General features: G+C 36.6%; 1 protein-coding gene across 1 annotated transcript in view; it reads left to right on the top strand.

Moving 5' to 3' along the window:
- Positions 1–20,848, top strand: part of PLCL2 (phospholipase C like 2) — a 109,010-nt gene that overhangs the window by 69,620 nt on the left and 18,542 nt on the right. Inside the window, exon 5 of the mRNA XM_074861441.1 lies at positions 14,472–14,547. Coding sequence (XP_074717542.1) covers positions 14,472–14,547 — 76 coding nt within the window. The remainder of the gene's footprint in view (positions 1–14,471; positions 14,548–20,848) is intronic.

The raw sequence follows: 20,848 nt of genomic DNA, 5'->3' as shown, positions 1-20,848 counted from the left end.
ATGATTTTCATTGAGTAAAACTTACAAATTAAAATAATGAGATGTGTTTCAATTTGTGAAAATTTGGTCTTGCCAATACTCTGTCCAGTTTGACAAAAGGTTTTAAGCAATTAAAATCTGTAGGGTATGCTACAAAACGGAATCAACCATGGGAGCCATACTGATAGGTCTTGTTTCTGAAATCACATTGTGAAACAGTGGGAGATGTCCATACCATCCTTTCCTCAAGGAGAGGAGAAGAGATGTGAAGCTATTTAGCTCACATATTGATATTTGCTATAGTGGCAGATGTTTAAAGTCTGATACTGTCATTGATAGTGTTCTTTTTGTGTGTCTTTGGTGTAAATTAATATAGTGAGCCCTCAAAATGACACATTTTATCTCAGTGGTTGGTTTTGACTTGGGGATTTTTTTGACATGATTGATTAACAGGTGGGTGTAAAATTCAGCTTAATAATGAGAAGCCTTATCCAGAATTAAGAAAGGGTAGATGTACTGTCAAATGATTACCTACTCTTATTTTCTGCTGGCTTAGGCCTAAATATAGGTCAAAAATATATAACTATGTTCTTCCAGTGTGTCAAGTACTGTAAGTATGAAAACATGTTGATAACAGAGGTTGTGTTAGATCTTTATTAAATAATCCTTTGTTAGTACGATAAATGCATAGGCTGTCATTACCCTGTGTGCATTCTTAATGTAGCACACATAATGCTGTCTCAAAGTACTGCTGTTTCAGGATCACAATGTTTTTGGCTAATGAAGGGATTCTTACTTGTCAGAAATACTCTCCTTTTTATAAAATGATAATAAGCATAGCAATATTTAGCCAAAATTTTTAATTATTCAGAATTTGTTTACATTGGGAGCGCTTTGAAGGACTCATTGTTGCTCTGTAAAGTGAGAAAGGATGTAAGATCTTTACAGTGGGACAGTCAGTCTGCATTGAAATAATTACAAAAGAGTGCAGTGCTGCAGGGGCACATGGAAAGGTGAGAATATTTTCAGCGTAGCACAGGTACATACATTTTTTAAAGAAACAGTGAGGCAAATGATAATAAGTTAATTAGCATATCACTAGATACTTGGGGTTTTTACATGTAAACAAATAGTGCATAATGCTTGCTTAAATTGTCACCATTCACTGCTACATTAATGGAGGAGGTATAAGTGATAAAGGCTAGTACTATTCGTGGGTTAAAATATTGTGGTTTTGAATTTAATGAGTAATTTGTTACCAGCATTATTGGAACCAGAAGTTTATCCAGGAAATAAAAGGATCTTTTGCTTTTATCCATGTTACAGGAGCTGGGGTGTCTTTTCAGAATAATGAAAAACAAATATAACTAGGAATTTTTGAGAAAGACAGAATTTTAAGCTGTGTATTTTTCTATTTTTCTCCATGCTCCTGAGTATTTTTCACCCTAACACCTTTTCACTGTTTAACAATGTTTTATTTTTCCCTCTCATTCATGAACTTCAGCTTCCTTTATGTGATACTTCAGCATGCACTCTGTTGGTGTCATCACACCCATCACTGATCAGTGCTGCAGACTGAAGCTTGGAGTTAAGGCAAGTGCCTCTTCCACACCATTGCATGTTTATTTTTAAATGTCTTATAACCTTTAAGATAAACAGTAAGTAAACCTTAAAAAGTTATTCTATGGCAAGAGGAAAAAAAAAAAAAATCTCATCCTAAGTCTGCAGCATTATTCAGTGATGAGTATAATAGCACTGCAAAGGTATGCTAGAGGACCATACAAATGAAGCCAGATATTGTTGAGAACTTAACTGTCTCTGTCTGCCCTTAGTGGAGGATCAAGTGTCCCATCTGATGAAGATAGAGGTGCAAGCAAGCATTTACTTCTAAGAGGAAAGCTAACACAGTAAAGGCAGAGTACTGTACCTGTGTGCAAGAAGATAAAATAATGTTGCCACAATAATTAGGATTAAATGTTATTAAATCCTAATTAGATAATGCTGCTGGATCCATTCTTTCACAGTTTCTGGTGGTGTGTTTGTTTTTTTAATTCAACATGTCTGCAGACTACAGTATAGGAGGTCTGTACTTGATTCAAATGAAATCAGATAAGATGAATAGATTTTGTATACACACCCTAGGGATAGGCTCAAGAGTAGGGCTGTGTTTATTGATGGTGGGGGTTGTGAGATGATGAAAATGAGAGGTATTAAAATACAGCAAAACTAGTTAACTGGAAGACACCATATGATTGGTGATTAGTAGCTCTATAGTAAGTTTAAATATGTTTATCTTATTGTTGGCTCATTTCAACTACTGACTCAATACAGCAAATTTCGTATGCAATCACGTGGAAGTTAACTTCATGTTATTAGCAGATCTATTTTGAGTTATGTTTAGCTCATAAAATCTGTATTAGTTACCTTGTTGTTGATGTAGGTCCTTGCTTATGGTTACTTTGCAAATACGGTAAGAGGGTTTTCAGTCATTCTGTGGTGGTTATAGAATTGTATCTTGAGATAACAAGTAGCTGAAGACTTTTCTGCTTCATCTCTTACTAATGTGTCAGAGTCACTCGGTTAAGAAACCTTTGTTCCACAAATCACCCTTCAAGGTTGCAAACTTCTGGGGTAACCAAAAAATACTAGATCCAGTGCTGGTAATTACCAGTTTATCTCCTCAAACTGAGTGAATACGTTACTTTAACTCTTGCATAACTTTCTTTTGGTCTAAATACTCAGTTTCTGATTGTGACAGAGAAGGCTGAGTTCAAGATGGTCAGCAATCTCCTGTAATCAAACATCTGACCACTGTCTGCTTTGTGTAGATTTTCTGAAGAAAATCTGGATTTTTCCATCTGGTACCTTTTCTGAGGAATACATGACTGTCATAGACTCTGATAGCTGTGTTCTGTTTCCTGATTGGTTCAGAATTTTGTTCTTGAGCCCATCGGTCTTCTGGAGTCCAGCTCCAGGGTGTCCCATGTTACAGTTTAACTCTTACTGTCATCTGGCTTATAAAACAAAGAACTTAGGCCTTGCACAGAAGATTGAAAAGCTATTATTCCTTTTTTACCTAAGAGCATAGCTACATAAAAATAAGGAGCCTTGTTAAAACAAGAAGTTAAGAGAAGTATTCAAAAGGACAGACATCATAGACACTCTAAAGATATGAGACACGGGACTTGAAGTAAATATGTACCACTTATCAAAAAACACTTGGGAAGAACAAAAAGGAGGAAGTACTGTTCAGAAGAAGGTGACATCTTCCAAAAAGCTGAAGTCACCTGCAAATGAGGAAGATAGGATAGATATTTAACCCTGCTATGGTTAGATAAAAAATACAAGAAAGCCGACATTGAAGAATTTCAGGAACAACCTGCACAGACTTAAAAATAATAGTAACCTATTTTCTGAAAACACCAGAAACAGGAAGCCTGTCAAAAAAGTGTGTATGACTACTGGTTGATCAAAGTATAAAGGAAAGCCCCAGGAAAAGAAAGAAAGCCACAACACTAAATCAGTTTTTGCATCCGTTTACTTGTGGAGATTAAGGATTCACATGAAACACTTCTCTATGAAGGACTCATTGCAGAATTAATCTCTAACTGAAATGCCAATAGAAGATACTACCCAGGAAAGGCAAAATGAGAAAAAAAAAAAATTACCAGCAAGAGGTGATATTCATTCAAGGGTTCTGAAAAATCTCAAGAGTTGATATATCCAAACTGCTAATTGTTGTGTGTATCCTCTCACTTAAAACTGACTATCAAAGTTGTTAGTGTGGTGCCAGTGTTTTAAGAGGTTTCCAGGGAAGATCATGAAATTACAGATCAGACAGGCTGACATCTGTACTGTGAAAATGGGTAGAAACTGTTTGGAAGAAGAAAATTAGAAGAAACATGGAGAAACATGTCGTGTTGGGGAAGAGTCAGTACAGCTTTTATGAAGTGAAGGGCTCATTAATCTCTTGGAGTTCTTTGAAATCAAGAAGCATGTAGACACGGAAGATTAGTCTGGTTGGATTTTCCAAAAGCATTTGACAAAGTCCCTTTTCAAATGCTCATGTTGAAATGAAGTTACTATTAAATTTTTAGCTTTTAAAAATTCTTAGCTTTTCTCTGATAGCTGGAGTAAATGTTGAACTTAACCTGATGTTCCAACAGGAAAAGAACTGTTAAAGACAGTTGCTTGTGTTGATTTTTGCATTAGGGTATGTTCTTCCAGTAAGTGGATTAGAGATAATAGGTATAGCTCCAACAACTTTGATCTAGCTAAAATAGCTAAGTACTCTGGAAGATTTACGACTTAATGATGCACCGAGATTTGCAAAGTTCATCAAGGTGTGAGGTATGTGGGTGCTTAGAGTTTAAACTCAGTCTCGGTGGTGGATTGTTACAGTGTGTATTAAAACAGTAAGTTTCAGAGTTGGCAATATAAATACAATATTTAAATCCCGGTAACGCAGACTGTCTCACTATTTCCCATTACTGCCTCTGGCTTTGTACAGTATGTTTACTTTCATTATCAAGTCTCTGCAGAGTTAGAAGTGTCTTTATTTAGGTAATAAATGTATACAGTTCAGTGATGAAGAGATCTAAGGGAAAACACGTAATTCAGTGCAGTTTAGTATTGCAAATAGCACAGGTAATGATTTTCGCAATGTTTAATAAATTATAATAATTGTAGATCCTGGTTTCCGAGATGAATTTAAATAGTTACTGATTGTTAGTCTGTCACAAAAAGTGATGGAAAACAAAGTATTGATGGAAATATAGTGAGTAGCTTGAGCAGTTTCTTCAAAAAGGGTTATGTTGCTTATTATCAGCTTTTATTTTCCTGTTTTATAACAGGACAGTAATTCTAAACTGAAGGCTGCAATTGTGATTCCAAAAACAGAGCTGCAGATGATGACCTCAGTTTATGTTGGGCTTTTCAGTCCACAAGGGCAGAAACAAACATCTAATTTTGGGTATTTCAGATTCTGGTGCCAAATGTTGTAAAGCATGAGCTGTTTTACATTGATTGAAGAGCTCTGATAATGACAACTTGATGCTTCTGGGAAGTCAAGATTTTTAAATTTTTTGTTAAGAGCATGAACGGTGAAGCTTTTTTGTATCCTCTCACTAATCCCATTATGGCTAATGACTGACTCACAGTATTCATAAGAGCATAAAATAGTATGACTATTTCGGAAGAGGAGTTCATCTAGCTTACTGTCCTGTTTCTAATGTAGTCCAATGGAATGTTTATGGAAGAGCATAAAAATAGGTCAGGTGCATCGCTGCTTCTCTTAAATGTACTCCATATTTCCAATAGTAGTTCTCTTTTTCTTTCTCAATAAATTCTTAATCTTCTGTTTGTCTTTTTACTCCTTCTGTGTGAAAAAAATGTGGTTATTGGAACTGTTACTGGCAGTTTTAGTTTTAAAAATAACACTACCTATTAATTTTTTCACAAGGTTGATAAATTTCTCCTTCTCTTTACAGATAGAGGATATTTTCCTTTCATATATATGTGCTTCCTTATTGTCCACTTTTTACGTAGTGTTTTCATTCTATCAGCTTTAGTTTAGAAATGATGAAAATAATTTTGCTGTAACAGCCTGAGTGTCAGGAAAGGAGAAATGACTGTTGGATTTAAAAGAGTTCAATGTTATTGTGTGCATAGTTTAGAAGAGAGCTGCTGATTATTTTATTTACTCTGTCTTTAACCTAGTCTTTCTCAAATACTTTACTCAAGAAAGAATGTAAGACTTTTTAATGGAGAACTTGTGGACTGTTTGTTCCTTTGGTAAATTTTCTTGAACTGTGGGAAATCTAATTCATTTTGGGATACTGCAGAATTAAGAACAGATGATGTCCTATTTTCTCTCGGGCCTGCAAAAAGTAGTTTTGGTAAGTGGATTTCATCTCTTATGCTCCTGCACTGCATTATGGCATAATCTTAGCTTGCTTCTTTCTGAAGACAAAAAAACCTGTTCCATGTATGTGTTTCCTAGAATATAAGACATCTCAAAAAGAGGTGAGCGAGGAAAGGAAGGCTGAAAAAGTTAAACTATGAGGCTATTCCTGTGTTTTTCCCACTTACGGAGATATACTGCCACTGTCAATTAGTTACAGCGTTATGATTATATCATAATATACCAGTGAGTTCAGGAAGCATAATGGAAATTTCCTCTGCATTTGTCTCGGAAGAGGACAGTGTTCTAAAGTCTGAAGGGAAACATAATACTTAATGATATCATAATATACGATATATGTTATGGTCGAGGGAAGTGATCTTTCCCCTCTGCTCAGCACTGGTGAGGCCACACCTGGAATTCTGTGTCCAGTTTTGGGCTCCCCAGTACAAGGGAGACATGGACATGCTGGAGAGAGTCCTACAAAGAGCCACTGAGGTGACAAAGGGACTGTGGCATCTCTCCTATGAGGAAAGGCTGAGGGAGCTGGGACTGTTCAGGTGGGAGAAGAGAAGGCCTGAGCGGGGAATCTCGACAGTGTATATAAGTGCCTGTAGGGAGGGTGCAAAGAGGACAGAGCCAGGCTCTTTTCAGTGGTGCCGAGTGACAGGAGAAGAGGCACAAAATGAAACAGGAGGCTCTGTCTGAACATCAGGAAACACTTTTGGGCTGTGGACGTGACTGAGCATGGGAACAGGTTGCCCAGAGAGGTTGTGGAGTCTCCACTTTTGGAGGTACTCAGTAGCCATCTGGACATGGTCCTGGGCAACCTACTCTAGGTGGCCCTGCTTGAGCAGGGGGTGTTGGGCCAAATGACCTTCTGAGGTCCCTTACAAACGCAATGACTCTGTTTCTGTGCTAAATTTATTTCCTTGCAGAGTTGGAGATATAATTTCAAATTTAGACATCCTTATTTACATAGAAGCATTGAGGTTGGAAAGCGCCTCTGGAGATCGTCTAGTCCAACTGCCTTGCTCAAAGCAGGATTAGATAGAGCAGGTTGCACAAGACTGTGTCCAGTTGAGTGTTGAGTATCAACAAAGGATGGAGACTCGACAACCTCTCTGGGCAAGCTCTTCCAGTGTTTGACCACCCAAGATCCCCACTGAGCCTTCTCTGCTCCAGGCTGAACAGTCCCAGCTCTCTCAGTCTCTCTTCATGTGAAAGATGCTCCAGTCCATTCATGAATCACCTCTGTGGCCCTTGCTGGGCCCTCACCAATACGCCCGTGTGTCTCTTGTACCTGGGAGTCCAGACCTGTATGCAGCACCGCAGATGTGACCTTGCCGCAACTTCTTGTCCACCAGGACACCCAGGTCCTTTTCTCTGAAGCTGCTTTCCAGCCACTTAGCCTCCAGCCTGCGCTGGAGCGTGCACGTGGTCGTTGCCCTCCAGCTACGGGACTCGGCACTTCCCTTTGCTGAACCCTTTTCATGGGGTTCCCGTCAGCCCGCTTACCCAGCTTGTCAAAATCCCTCTGAGTAGCAGCACAACTACCTGCTGTTTCCAACCTCCTCCAAGTTTCGTATCTTCTGCCAACTTGGTGAGGATGCACTTTGCCCCATCATCCAGGTGATAAATGAAAATGTTTAAACAGCAGTAGTGCCAGTATCAACCCCTGGGGCACACCACTAGTCACCGTCCCCTAGGTGGACTTGATGCTGCTGATCACAACGCTTTGAGCCTGGCCGGTCAGCTGGTTTTCAGTCCACCTCACTGCCCGCTCACCTGGCCTCTATTTACTTCCTTACTTTGTCTGTGAGGATGTTACGAGAGACAGTGTTGAAAGCCTCAGTAAAGTCAAAATAAAAAGCACTCACTGCTTTCCCCTCCTCCATCAAAGGCGGTCACCTCATTGTAGAAGGCTGTCAGGCTGGTTAAGCCTGATTTCCCCTCTGTAAATCCATGCTGACTTTCTCCAGTCACCTTCTTGTCCTTCGTGTGTTTGGAAATGGTTTCCAAGAGGATTTACTTCACCGCCTTCCCAGGGATTGAGGTGAGGCTGACTGACCTGTAGTTCCTTGGTCCTCCTTCTTACTCTTGTAGATAGGAGTGAAATTTGTTTTCTTCCGGTCCTCAGGAATGTCCTCTTCTTGCCATCACCTGTCAAAGATAACCAAGAGTTGCCTTGCAGTGACATCAGTCTGCCCCCTTGGCATTCAGGGGTACATCACACATAAATGTCTCTGTTAGGTGAAATTGTCATTAAGCAAGACTCAGTGTATCTGTTGCAAATCAACACCTGCTTTACATAACATGAATTACTCAATTCTTGGACTGTCTCTGGTTTGTGTTAATTTTAAAATTTCTCTGGCATTTGAAGAAAAACTTTAAAAGAAAAATAATAAAAATCTTTTCTGCTGGGACCTCTGCAGGTTTTTTCCTGTCTTGTCAGTAGTAGTCATCAGAAAGTTGTAATCTCTGAAAACTGTTCAGCTGTCTTTTTTCAGTTATCTTTTCCATGCAACTTAGCAAGGTATTCTTCAGATATTTTAAAGCTCTGCTAAGAGGCCTTTTGGAAGACTGTAACTTGAACCTGGGACAGAGAAAAGTATATTGTCCCTTCTGTTAAAGATGCTACTTTGCAATCACTTCAACATATTTCTTCGCTCTATATTACCCCTGTTTGGACTTGAGGACCCTTTACTCTTGAAAACTGAGTAACACTGATCTAGTGGTCCTAGCAGTCTCAAGGGTGGTAGGTGTAAGGGTTTTATCACTGCTTACTGAGTTTTGAACTGAGCTTTGTAACATGAACATGAGTCATCTACTTATTAGAAGTCCACTTCTGTTGTTAATGGTGGTGCTGGTTAAAAGTTGGACGTTTCAGAATGCTTTCAGTGTGGTGTCCACACTGTTAGAATAATTAATTTGATTTCTGAGGTTTAATACGAGTTTAGAATCTGATTTTCTAGTAATTTCCTTCCTTACTGCTTTAACACCATTTTTCTCCAGCAGAAAATCAAAGGCAGTATATATGGTTCAAAACAATCTTTATGCAACTTCAAAGCAAGCTGACCACGGCAGTTGTCACTGACAGGACTATGAACAATTCTGTTGCTTGTTCCAGTGCCACAACAAAAACGCCTTCTGGTGCATTGACATGAAATACTGGACTTCTTGGATACAGTTTATACATCTATTTAATTAGAACTGACCATATTTTGTTTGAGTTCCCAGTACATATAATCGTTCTTGAGAACAGGAGTGTTTATATGCTGTCCCTAACCAGAGTTCCTTTCATTGCTGTTATTGCTTGGGGCAATGGTAGTAACTTCTGACCCTCTCCAGGTCACACACATCTTTTGAAATGGTGCAGATACCATTAGCAGTTTATATATTGTAGTTTGGGATGCCCTGTGTTTGGTTTCCTTTTTTATGAAGTGCTATTTGCTATTGGTGCTATTAGTACTATTCTGGATTTAATAAAATGTCTGGAAAATGCAAATTACATTTTTATTACTACTGTTAAGAGCAGTTTGGCCACTGAATACTAAACTGTTTTCAGAAATGGTGTAGTTTGTGGTTTCAGAAGTATATCTAATATGCTGAGATTTGAGATGAAAGGAGAATGTGAGCAGCAATTTTGTGGAGAGCGCCATTTTAATAAAGGTTTGGTTTATACCTACTGTAAGTATGGTTTCAATTTTACTGTTGCAATGTAGGTCTAACAGTATTGGCAACACATATTCACAGATTTCGAAATGTAAATGTGTAGTGTGCTTTACTTGCTAAAAATAAAGTTCATCCTTGGTGTTGCAACTCTGTCAGTGAAGGTATTTTCTCTCTCTTGTGTTTCATCAGCCAGACACAGTTTATCATTGGCTGGTTTTTCCATTTTAAAATGCAGGTGATGTCTCTTAGTGTGCTACCAAGCAGTTCCACATGCAGGGGAATTAATAAATCCTGGGTTTTTTTAAAGCTTTTTTCACAAGGTCTGTATTCTTTGTTAAATGTGATGTTAAAAATATTTAGGGTTGAGTTCAATTTACATCTTTTCCCTAAGTTGTGGGCATAAACAGAGTGTTCTGTCTTCTACCAGAAGACCTGTCTTTGTGAGCCTAGTAGAAATACATGCTAGTCTCAAATACACGCATGAGTACATACATATGTGAGCACTTATGTACATGCATAGACATACAAAGTGTTCATAGCACTTTTTCATAAAAGAACAAGAAAACAGACTTAACAGAGCTTTGCAATATAAAAAATAAGCCTAAAGGGTAGTCTAGACATGTATATTCTTTTTAAAATTTTCTGTAACTGTCTCTCTTAATGAGAGACTTCTGTTTTGTTGAGAAAGAGGATAGATACATTTTTTCAGTATATGACTTTTTCATTTGGTTTGTGAAGACACAGTCACATAAGTGGTGAATGGTAGTGTTAGCAACACAGTTCCATCAGTTTGAAGCAAGAATTGTTTTGATTTCTAACCATAGTCATCATGCTTTTTAAGGCAGGGACAATATATAATAGTACAGGTCTCTAATCCTCACTGAAAACTCTGGACTGATAATTTAATGTTTATTTCTAAAACCCCTTAAGAATAAGTATTTTTTTACATCTTTCTTGACATTTGTCCTTTTAGTAGAATTATAGTTTTTCTGATAACTAGGTAAAATGGTTGCATGGTCTAACAAATAGAGTTTGACAAATAGATCAAGCTGTCAGCCTGGCCTCTGCAAAAATGTGATGACTTCAAGGCTCATAAAGCATACCATTCTGCATTTCCCATTTTCCATTGAGAAAAAAAAAAGGGGGGGAGGGGAAGATAGTCCAGTATGTAGTGAGATTGGGGTGGGTTGGGAAGGCAGGAACCGAAGGGAGAGTTGAATCAATTCCAGCAAGTGTTACACGTTCTGTATTTAAAATATATTTGTTGGCTATTTTGAATCTTTACTTCCAGAAAAAATCAACACAGGTTAGAGATGGGAATTAATATTGTAAAAGATTTGCTAGAAAGTATAGCTATTAAACTTCCTATATGTGTTTTTTTCTTGAATAGCATGGGTAATTTGCAATACATTTTTAATGATCAGCTGGTAATTGGTTGTTCCCTATTAGAGTTTGTTTGCATTTCTCTTTCCAGTTTTGTCACTAATAATATTCTCAAAGTTGGCTGTGGTTGGCAAATACCTGCTTATTGATTGGCTTGTTCAGTATAGATGAGTCTAAAATATACTTGACTCTACTTGATCTTTCTGCTCAATTTCCACAGTTTATCTGCCTTGAGAATTTCATTCTGCTGCAGTCATACTGTTTTTCACACTGAAACTCCTGCTTACTCATAATTTTCTACTTCGCTTTTATACCACATGCACACATACATACAAGTATCATTTGAATCAGGCTAATTTTCTTTTTAGATATAACCATTTGTACTCAGTTGTTCCATATGCTGTGTCTACCAGAAGTCTTTCAGTCTCTGTTAATATCTACATGAATGTTTTCGTGATGTTATAATTTTGGCTTGAACACCAGAAAGAATTTATATGTTCAAATACTACATAAGAGTCATTTAACAAATAGCTGAATACATACTAAAAGGTGACTGCATGGTGAAGAGCAATACAAGACTGAAATGATAGTGAACTAATACTATTACTTTATTAATCAAACACAACTAAAAGGTGAAACCTGCTCATGCACACAGCATAGTGCTCCATTATTTCCTTAGTGAAGGACATCAACAAAATTGGGGTGTAGCGCAATATTGATTGAATGGTAGTGGCAATCAACAGCTGAATTATAGCTCAGACAGTTTTGCTTTGTGGTGCTGTTAATCTTAAATTCAGCTTTGTATGTATTTTATAGACCAAAGTTAAAGAAAGTAACTGTTACTGGCCCTGGTAATATAAAAATTGGTATTAGAATGATTTCTGTCACATGAAATGCATTGACATTTTTTTTCAAAAGTTGCAAAGGGAGTGTTGCTTTTGATCTGAGAGTATTTAGGCAAAGCAACTTTCCATACCAAAACTGTGAAATATTAAATCTGCACGTTATTATAAATTCTTCTTCAATGTTAGCCTTGTTGTGATGAAAGAGCCATAATACAGCCATTAGTTTCATTTCTTTTCATCTGCAGAACTAGTGCAACTTTCTTACTTTGTCAATACAGAAAGTAAACAAAGAAGCAGTCATGTAAGCATTTTTTATTAATCTTTGAATTCTCATGTCTGAAAATCAGTGCAGTGTCTCAGTAAGTTTTCTAATCTACTGAGACCTGTTCTCTACTATTTCTGAATTATGAGATGTGCATGTAGAATGTATTGTATGAAGGAAGCAGAGCAGACAGAGATATTCTCTCTCTGAAAAGGACATAACTGAGATGACTTAGAAATTAGATTATTATACACATGGGGTCAGGAACACAGAATAGACTAACATAGGGCAGTTGCAGTATTTCATACAGTTCCTCCAGAACAAATACCTTGCATAGGCAGCACAATTGGTTTCTCTCTGCTATGAACTCCAGTCAGAAGGGTTCTCAGGTGAAAGGATTCTTATTAACAGTAGCCTTTATTATTGTGTATTAGCATCCAGACAAAACAAGAGCCATACATGCTCAGCATTTAATTTTTCAAGGTGATTTTCAATACCTCAGTGGAGGATGCTTTACAATATCCTTTCAGCTAGTTAGCAAAATAACATCAGTTATTGGAAGTATATTCGTAATTCAAGTCAACTGTGTTTTGGCTTTCTTCATTTAAGTGCATTACAGAAGCAAATGTGTTACACATATTGAAACACATAAAATCCTTGACTTTCAAGCAAACTTATAGTGGCTTTATTTCAATTTCTGAATACTGTTTTAAAGGCCGAATAGTAATGAGACATAGTGAAATGCAGCTTTCTCCTTGACGCATCAGGAATAGTCAGTTTGCAGTGCTCCCTATAGAAGCCTATCTGAAAGAAATAGAGTATTCTCTTATTTAGGTATGCTTCTCTTCAAAATAGTTGTCTTCAATTTATTACACCTAATTATTAATTGACAGAATTCTATTTATAGTCGGTTTTTGCTTGAATGAATATTGATACTTATATTCAAAGAACAATCCAGCTAAAAATGGGTATTGAAGTTTAGCAACCTGATCAAGTTATTTTTTTCTCATTTATTATAATTTCATTTTTTTTTTAAACTAACAATATAAATCAGGGTAAACAGATACTTTGAAATTACATACAGGTTAATCAGGATGTGAAGATAAATTAAATTACCCAGTACAATGACCTCCACATACTTTAAAGTTGCTTGTTCATAGATGGTTTATATGTAGCAAAAACATGGAATTGCAGGTTTTGCATAATTTTCTTTATCATTTTCAATTGTAGTTATAGAAACAGAACTAGAATTATTTTTGAATGCTTTGTAATTTACATAAACCAGATTTTTGTGTAGCTAGAAATAATAGAAGTCTGTAGAGCAGCTTACATCTTTGCATATGTTTTTCCTCCTTGCTTGCACACTTGCCATCATCAAAAATCTGAGGCTTACTTGCCTGCTTCTCCAAATTGATTTATGCCTCAGAGCAATGTTCACAAAAACAGCCTCAATGTTATCCAGCTGGAGAAGGCTCCTTTTAATACGTGTGAGGAAGGACTACCATAGTCATGCCTCTTAAAGTATTATTTCTCTGAGGAAAAGTCTTAGGACTGAGGAAAAGGGGTTTGGTTTTGGTTTTTTTCCATAACATGGAACATTCCTGCTCATAACAGCAGTTTTGGTCTCCAAAGGAAAAGACATGAACACCCACATAAGTAACATGTCAGACTTCAGTCATTGTTTTAGTAACAAGAAATCTGTCTGCTTGAGTGGATACCAAAGATGTCAGTGGGTAAGGTGTGAAACAAAGTCATTACTTCTCAAGACATACTCTAGGCTGAAAAATCTGCACAGTTACATCTTAATTGGTGTGCTGTCAGCTGAGCTTCCATGAAAGGCTTTTTGTTTAGAAAGATCAAGTAAAGGAATAATTTATTTTTCCTTATCCTCCAGTACCAGCCTCGAGTGATTTGTTTTCCTCCATAGAGTGTTGTTTCATACATATGTACAGGTCAAGCCACAGAAAGGGAAAATATAGAGGAACAAATCTGGAAAAGCAATGGGATGATCCCTAGGAAAAAGGAAGCACTGGGTGGTGAGTGGTCATCATCCTGAATGTCGGAGTGAGTGAGGAAGAGGAAACCTGCATCCAGGTTATCTCATCCAAGCCACCAAAAGTGAATGACCTGGTAAATAGTTGTATAATTTCCACTTGCTTTGATAGGCAATGAATTATGGAGTAGACATTTTACTTCAGTGTTCACAGATCCCAGCCCAAAACCATCATATTTCTTTATGTCTTTACGCCACATTTAGAGCACTTCTCTGCCTGGTCATGAACAGGAAAATGAATGTATTCATTATGTTAACAACAAATATTAGATTATTGATTTGAGTTCAAATTTAAGCATCTTTTACAGATCAAAAATTTTCAGTAAAAATTGAATTTTACTGATATTTGTGTATATTTTATTTTCTCTACAGATGATTCAGACCATCAGGACTCTAGTTGAAAATACAGATAGCTTATATGAGAAGATAGTACAGTGTCAGAAAGCAGGTAAGTACAAGATGCTTTTTAAAAATGTTGTAAAGAACTTACTGCATTTTTCTTTATTTCCCAAAATTTTTGATCGAGTTTATTTATTCAACTGTGTTCAACCAAATAAGACATTGTAATTTAGGCATGTACAATAACAGTGAAAAGGACATTTCAAATCATAGAAATAAAAGATCCATAGAATTACAGCTTGTCTTTGGAAATCATGAGCATTTTATATATGGACAGTAGCTTGTCAATATAGTCATTTCCACAAATGCAAACATAAGATTGCAGGAAAGAAAGTTGAATAGTCTTCCTTCACAATGAAATCTTTTAACCATTTGCTCCGATCTCTTTTACTACGTGAGAACTTTTCCTCTTTTGTCATGGTAGGCTTAATGTCTTCAGGAGCTTTGGTGAAGTACCTTGCCTTCTGATAATTATGTGACAGTAGTTCAGAAATTTAGTCCCTGCGTTTCTCTAGATCTATTGGGTGGATAGTCTCTGGTTCTGCTGATATGTTACTGTTTCATCTATTCAGAATAAAACTGGTTTTGCAGACAATTACATGTATCTTCTGTGGCAGGCTTTTCAAACCACATGGATACAGAAAGTCCGTTTTTTTAAACTTTGTTATGGCCTATTGGTCCCACAAGATACTCTGGAATTTTTCCTGTTTCTGATACATATTTGAAACAGATTGTGTAGTTAGTTCTTAATCCCTTCACAAAGTGCCTCTTTTTCATCTGATATATTGTAATGTTTTTTTCATTTGAACATGACTTTGAGTTTTGAAGGATTCCTTCTTATTTTGAATAGCATCTCTGACCTTGCTGTTTGATCATGCTTGTTTTCTTTTGGTCTTTCTTAGGTATTTTTTAAACAACATTACAAATTTACTCAGAGTAGTGATGCATCACATTTTGCATCAGAAACAGGGAAGTCTTCTGGGGAGTCAGTCAAAGTGTCTACGACCATGTCTTGCGTGACTCAATCGGAACAAAAGCTTTTTATGTACAAATACATTTTTATCTATCTGATATTCAGCATCCTGCTGCTCCCATCATCTTCCATGATTTTCTTCCATTCTTTGATCTGCTTCTGTGCTCTCCTATAAATTTAATTCTCTTTTCTTCATTTTCTTTTCCTGAAAAGAAAAAAAATAGTGCTCTTCCACCCTCACCCTTCCTTTACAAACTCTTTTTTGTTAGCAGTGTCTTCCAACTCAGATCATCAGCAGGAAGGCTTACCCACTCTGAATTTCTACATCTCCCCTTTATTCACAGCATGTATTCCTCAGGCTCTGTGAACTTTAGTGAAATGATAGAACTGTCAAAATACTTGAAAATTTTAATTTGTCCTGTTTACTTCAAGCTGTCAAGCATAAATAATCATAAATACTATGAGTGACAAAATACTCTTTCACATATCTTGTTGGTAGATGCAGAGATTTAGCTAAAATACCAAACTCAAAAGATATGCTGCCATAAGGACATTATCACGTAGACTTGTATGGTTACTTCTTGAATCATCTCCCATTTTTGTGGTGATAGTGTGCCATATTTTTTTAGCTTCATCAGTATCTCAAGCAGTTTAGATCCTTGGTTAGAGGTAAGACAAAAGCTAATTGCCTGTTTTACCTCATATTTTAGAATTGTTGCCCTTCAGAAAAGATTGCTTTCTACTAGCTCATACAGATTCCAGTAAGCTTCTGTATGTCTGATTTTCTTGAGTCTTAAAACCTTATTTTACATGAAGTGCAGCTCGGTCCAAGAATCCTTTGTTTAAGAATGCTAAAGACTTAAAGCAGAGATTTTGATCTCATTTAAACGAGAAACCTCCAGCATGGTGACATAAGGCTAAGTATGGATTATGTAATAGATCCTGCTATTTAGGGCAGCTTTAGCCCTGCAGGGTCAAGGTACTCTTTAAGATGAATGAGCTGAATTGAATTACCTTTTAATATCAATGGTTTTCAAAGATTTTCTTATGACTAATTGATCTCATGCTATCGGTAGATGCCACTCTATTTAATTCTGAATAAAAGATCATACGTTTTCCTATGTAGTTTCTTGATAAGGAAAAAGCAAAATTATGCCTTTGTCTGGACTTTTTTTGTTATGTGGCTCAAAGAGTGAAAAAGCTACTAAAATAAGAAGAAATACTCAAGCTGCCAATGAGGAGTAAATTTTTGTTGCCATGAATGGGCTTATAAGAGAATTCTGTTAAATAGACAAAGTGGAATCGCTCTATTGAACCATTTTCTAACTTAAGTTTAATAATAAGACTTCTGGCCTCCTTTAAAATTCAGAACTAATTTTAAAATAAATGCACCATTATTTTTTACTTAGGTTGATGGCCTATTGAATAAGCAAAGATACGATTCTCGAGATGGCTTTTTTAAGATTTCAGGGTCTTTGCTATTAATATTCTCTAAGAGCATTTAACTGTAAACTTCTCTACTCATTTTGGTTCTTTAAACCATATAAAAAAAACTTACTTGTTTTCTTCATATCAGCGTATTAATTTCAGCTCATCACATTCTGTTCTTAATTAAATAGTTACTGAAAGCATTTTAGATACATTAACTGATGAAAAGATAAGGGAACATAATATTGCTTTGGTTTCCACTGTATTTCTCATTCTTTAACAGAATTAAGAAAAAAAATCTGCATCCCTTCAGAAAGATCGCAGTGTCATTTATTTTGTTGCTATTAAGCCAGCTAAAGATTCTGCAAGAAAATAGAATGTAGGTGCTAAAGGGAATTTAAAGATAATCTAGTCCATCCCCTTAATCTGTTAAAGACCTAAAATGCTCCGTATCTACAGTACAGAATTTGAATGTCCAGGTCACCTTACTCCATTCCTAGCCTCCTTTGACCTAACTCACATCATTCTTGTACTTCTCTTTTGAATCTTCCACTGCATTCTTTTTCTTTATAGTTTAAATACCTCCTGAGCTCATCACTGGTTGAAAGAGAGAACCACAGCTTAGGAATTTGTTTTGGTGTTCAGCAGTGGGAGCTCAAAAGGACATGTGATATTCCAAGTATTCATTAAATGATCGGGGGGGCAAATAATGAGTGAACACAGTTTGCTGGTGACAAAGAATCATTGAACATAATCAAATGTAAATATGACTGTGAAATCTGGTGACGCTGAGAATTATAAAATAATGTGTGAAATTTAACATCAGTAAGGGCAAATTAATGTGTGTAGGGGAAAAAGTAGCCTCAACAATACCTACAAGAAATGGTCTCTAAGGTTTCAGTTTTAATTCAGGAAATGAAGTTATTGTATGCAGTTTTAACAGTGTCAGTTTACTGCTAATGTCATGCAGAAGTATGCATTCCAGCACCATGTGCTGATAATTCAGATAGCTTTTTTCTGTGTGGTTTTAGAGCTATAACCTGCCACAGTCATCTGTGCAGCTAGAACTCTTGTTCAGGTTCTTATCTTCTGGGATCTCAGCTATGCTGTCCTTTTCTCTGAGTTTGACTGTTACAGTTTTGCTTTATGTACGTCATTTTCCTGGCTGTTGTTTTGATGATGTCTGTCCCTATGTTAATTTCTATACTTTTTCCTCATTGAACATGAGGACTGAGATGCTTTTACTTTTCTTGTGTTTACTCATTTGCTAGAAAGTTTCCACTACCTGATAGATTGTCACCCGTTGTCATGCTTTCCATCATGTTGTCCCACAGGCTGATGGTAAACATCCACCAGGCTACTTCCTTTGAATTGTTTTTTAAAATTATCCCACAATTAGAGCTAGATTGACACATGTCCTCCTACCACCTTAACCAAAATAGTTTTCGTTGCTTCCTTGTACTCCCCACTCTTTCTTTATCCATCTGTTCTCTTTTTTTCTCATACTTTGATTTTAAGTTGTTGGAGCAGGGACATTATTTATTCTATCTGTACAGTGACTAAAACAGTAGGGACTTAGTTTATTAAATAATGCAAGTAGTAAAAGACATAAAATTAGTACATTTTCTAACAGGTACTCCAAAGCAGCCCTTCAGCAGTGTCAGAGACAGGATACAGCTTCAAGAAAGGGCTTATCCAGCCATTCTGGATGCTGTCAAAGATAAGCACGGTGCACAATATCCATTGGGATATGTCTGAGCTGCATGCAGAAAAAGATTAGGATGATGGCCACACAAGCACTGTAAATACTTCTAGTTGAAAATTAAAATAATAAAACCAATTTTCTTCAAATAGCTACAACTCTCAGTTCCCCACTGGTACTGCTTAAGCTTTTCAGCAAAATGACAGGTTTATTGAGCTGTTTCTTTTACTATTTATTCCTGTTATTTGCATTCTAAATTGTTTTTTGACTTAGGGTCCACCAAAACAAAGCATGCAAGATGCAGAAAAAGTAACATTGTATGTTATATGTTATGTACAGGTTAGATAATCCATTAAGAGAGGAAAAGAAATTGATGTAATTAAATCTTGAGAAGCACTTTTGACTGGGTATATAGGCATGCAATTGAGTTTTTCTTCAAACAGTGAGAAGAAATGACTAGATCACTTGTTCCCAACATTTCTGTAGTTATCTCTGACTTGAAAGAGAATTTGCAGTGTTCATGGTCTGCATACTGTGGAGTTTATACAAGTTCAGCAGAACTTGTTTATCCATGTCTTCTGAATTACTGCCTTTCATCAGCAAGTCTTGACTTTTGTTTAGAAGCCACTGCATTTAAACTCTGGCTTTGTATGTAGGGAGTGAAGAAATGCTGCTTTATCTGTTACCATTGGGCTTCATAACTGAACAATATTTAATGTGTTTGACTGCATCAGTAGGACATGCTGATCTTCAAGTTAAATCTTAGAATTGGATCCTTTAGTATATTTTTCATGAGGTTCACTGTTAAAAGTAAACAATCTACAATATTTACCACATCGCATAAACTCTAGCATCACCTGTTGTGACTAAATCAGCACTCTGAGGCCCCTCTCAGCCAGTCTCCATTCTTCTGAAATACTTGCTTTTCCCTGTTTTCTCCTTGATCCCATTTCTTCTAAGCCAGCTATCAAATAAACTCCTTTCTCCACACTTGTCACAACATCATTTTGAAGGTTTATTAGCACAATAGCCTGTCTCTGATAGTTAAGGAAAGGTGTCAATAAAGGGCATATTCGGGGCAATCCTTTTCTTTATATGTCTCTTAACTTTCTTTCTGTATTCAGTCCATCATTTTACCTCTTTATTTCCTTTCCCCTTTTAGTCTATCTGCTCCATTTTTTCTTCCTATTTGTCCCTTTTCCTCAAGCAACTCCATTAACTATCTCCAGGTGCAGCTCCGTAGCAGCTCAGGTTATACTGTCATTGCCTATACTCCCTGGCTCTGTAACCCTGTTTTCCAGTGCCTTGAATATTCTTGAAGCCACGTTTTACGGGGGTGGGGGCAGAGGGAAATGAAGAATTGCACTTAGATCAACTTAGGTAGCATTGGTGAACAGATGATCTTTTTTTTTCTTTCTCTTCAAATGTCTCTCTCCATTGTTAATCACACTAGTCATACACTGTATTTTTCATATATTGGTCCTTGTAGATAGCTCACTGTAATACCTTGGATGGTGTTGGTTTTTTAGGGAATCTGATATATTCTGCACTAGAGTGGATGGTTCCTAGGATGCATCTCCCATACTTCCTAGATGTTCTTAATGATCTCACTTGCTGCTCAGGGCAAACACTTAAACTAACAGACTTTTTTATTGTTCTCCTGAGTTTTCCCCTTCACATGAAGCCTTTTCTTTCCTACTGTTAATGAGTTCTAGCTCAGGAAAAGGTCAGATCGTGTTAATGATGACTATGTAGAGGTACATGTTCAACTTTCAGCAACCTCAGTGAGCAAAAATGATTGGAAAATTTGATTATGTACTGGAAATCACAGTGAAGTTCTAAGAGGTTAAAATAGAATTCTTGATTTTAAATAGCCTTTCCCAGTACAGAAATATCTGCAAAATTATTATATTAGCTTGTTGTTTCATATTTTTTGCATTCTACCTGCTAAAATGATTAAAGATGCAAGATTAATTATATCTCTTAAGCTATAGAGAAGTATACTAGAGTGCACAAATACAGCAGACATTTTATGTACTAAGATCAACTCAAAGGCTACACTGTTATTCTAAATACAATCTAATCCAGAACAGTAGGAAAGGATGAGGAGTCCCTTTATTCCCCCATTGGACTATCTGTATCTACATGTGACAACATAACTAGTACAACAGCTGCTGACTGAAACTAATCAACAGTTCCAACCTCTCCATAGATGTGGGTTAAAAAAACCCCAGAGTTAGTGAAGTG

The sequence above is a fragment of the Strix uralensis genome, chromosome 1 (genome assembly GCF_047716275.1).
Source record: "Strix uralensis isolate ZFMK-TIS-50842 chromosome 1, bStrUra1, whole genome shotgun sequence".
Classification (NCBI taxonomy): domain Eukaryota; kingdom Metazoa; phylum Chordata; class Aves; order Strigiformes; family Strigidae; genus Strix; species Strix uralensis.
Note: the sequence above shows the minus strand (reverse complement) of the source record. Positions and strands in the feature narration are given on the sequence as shown.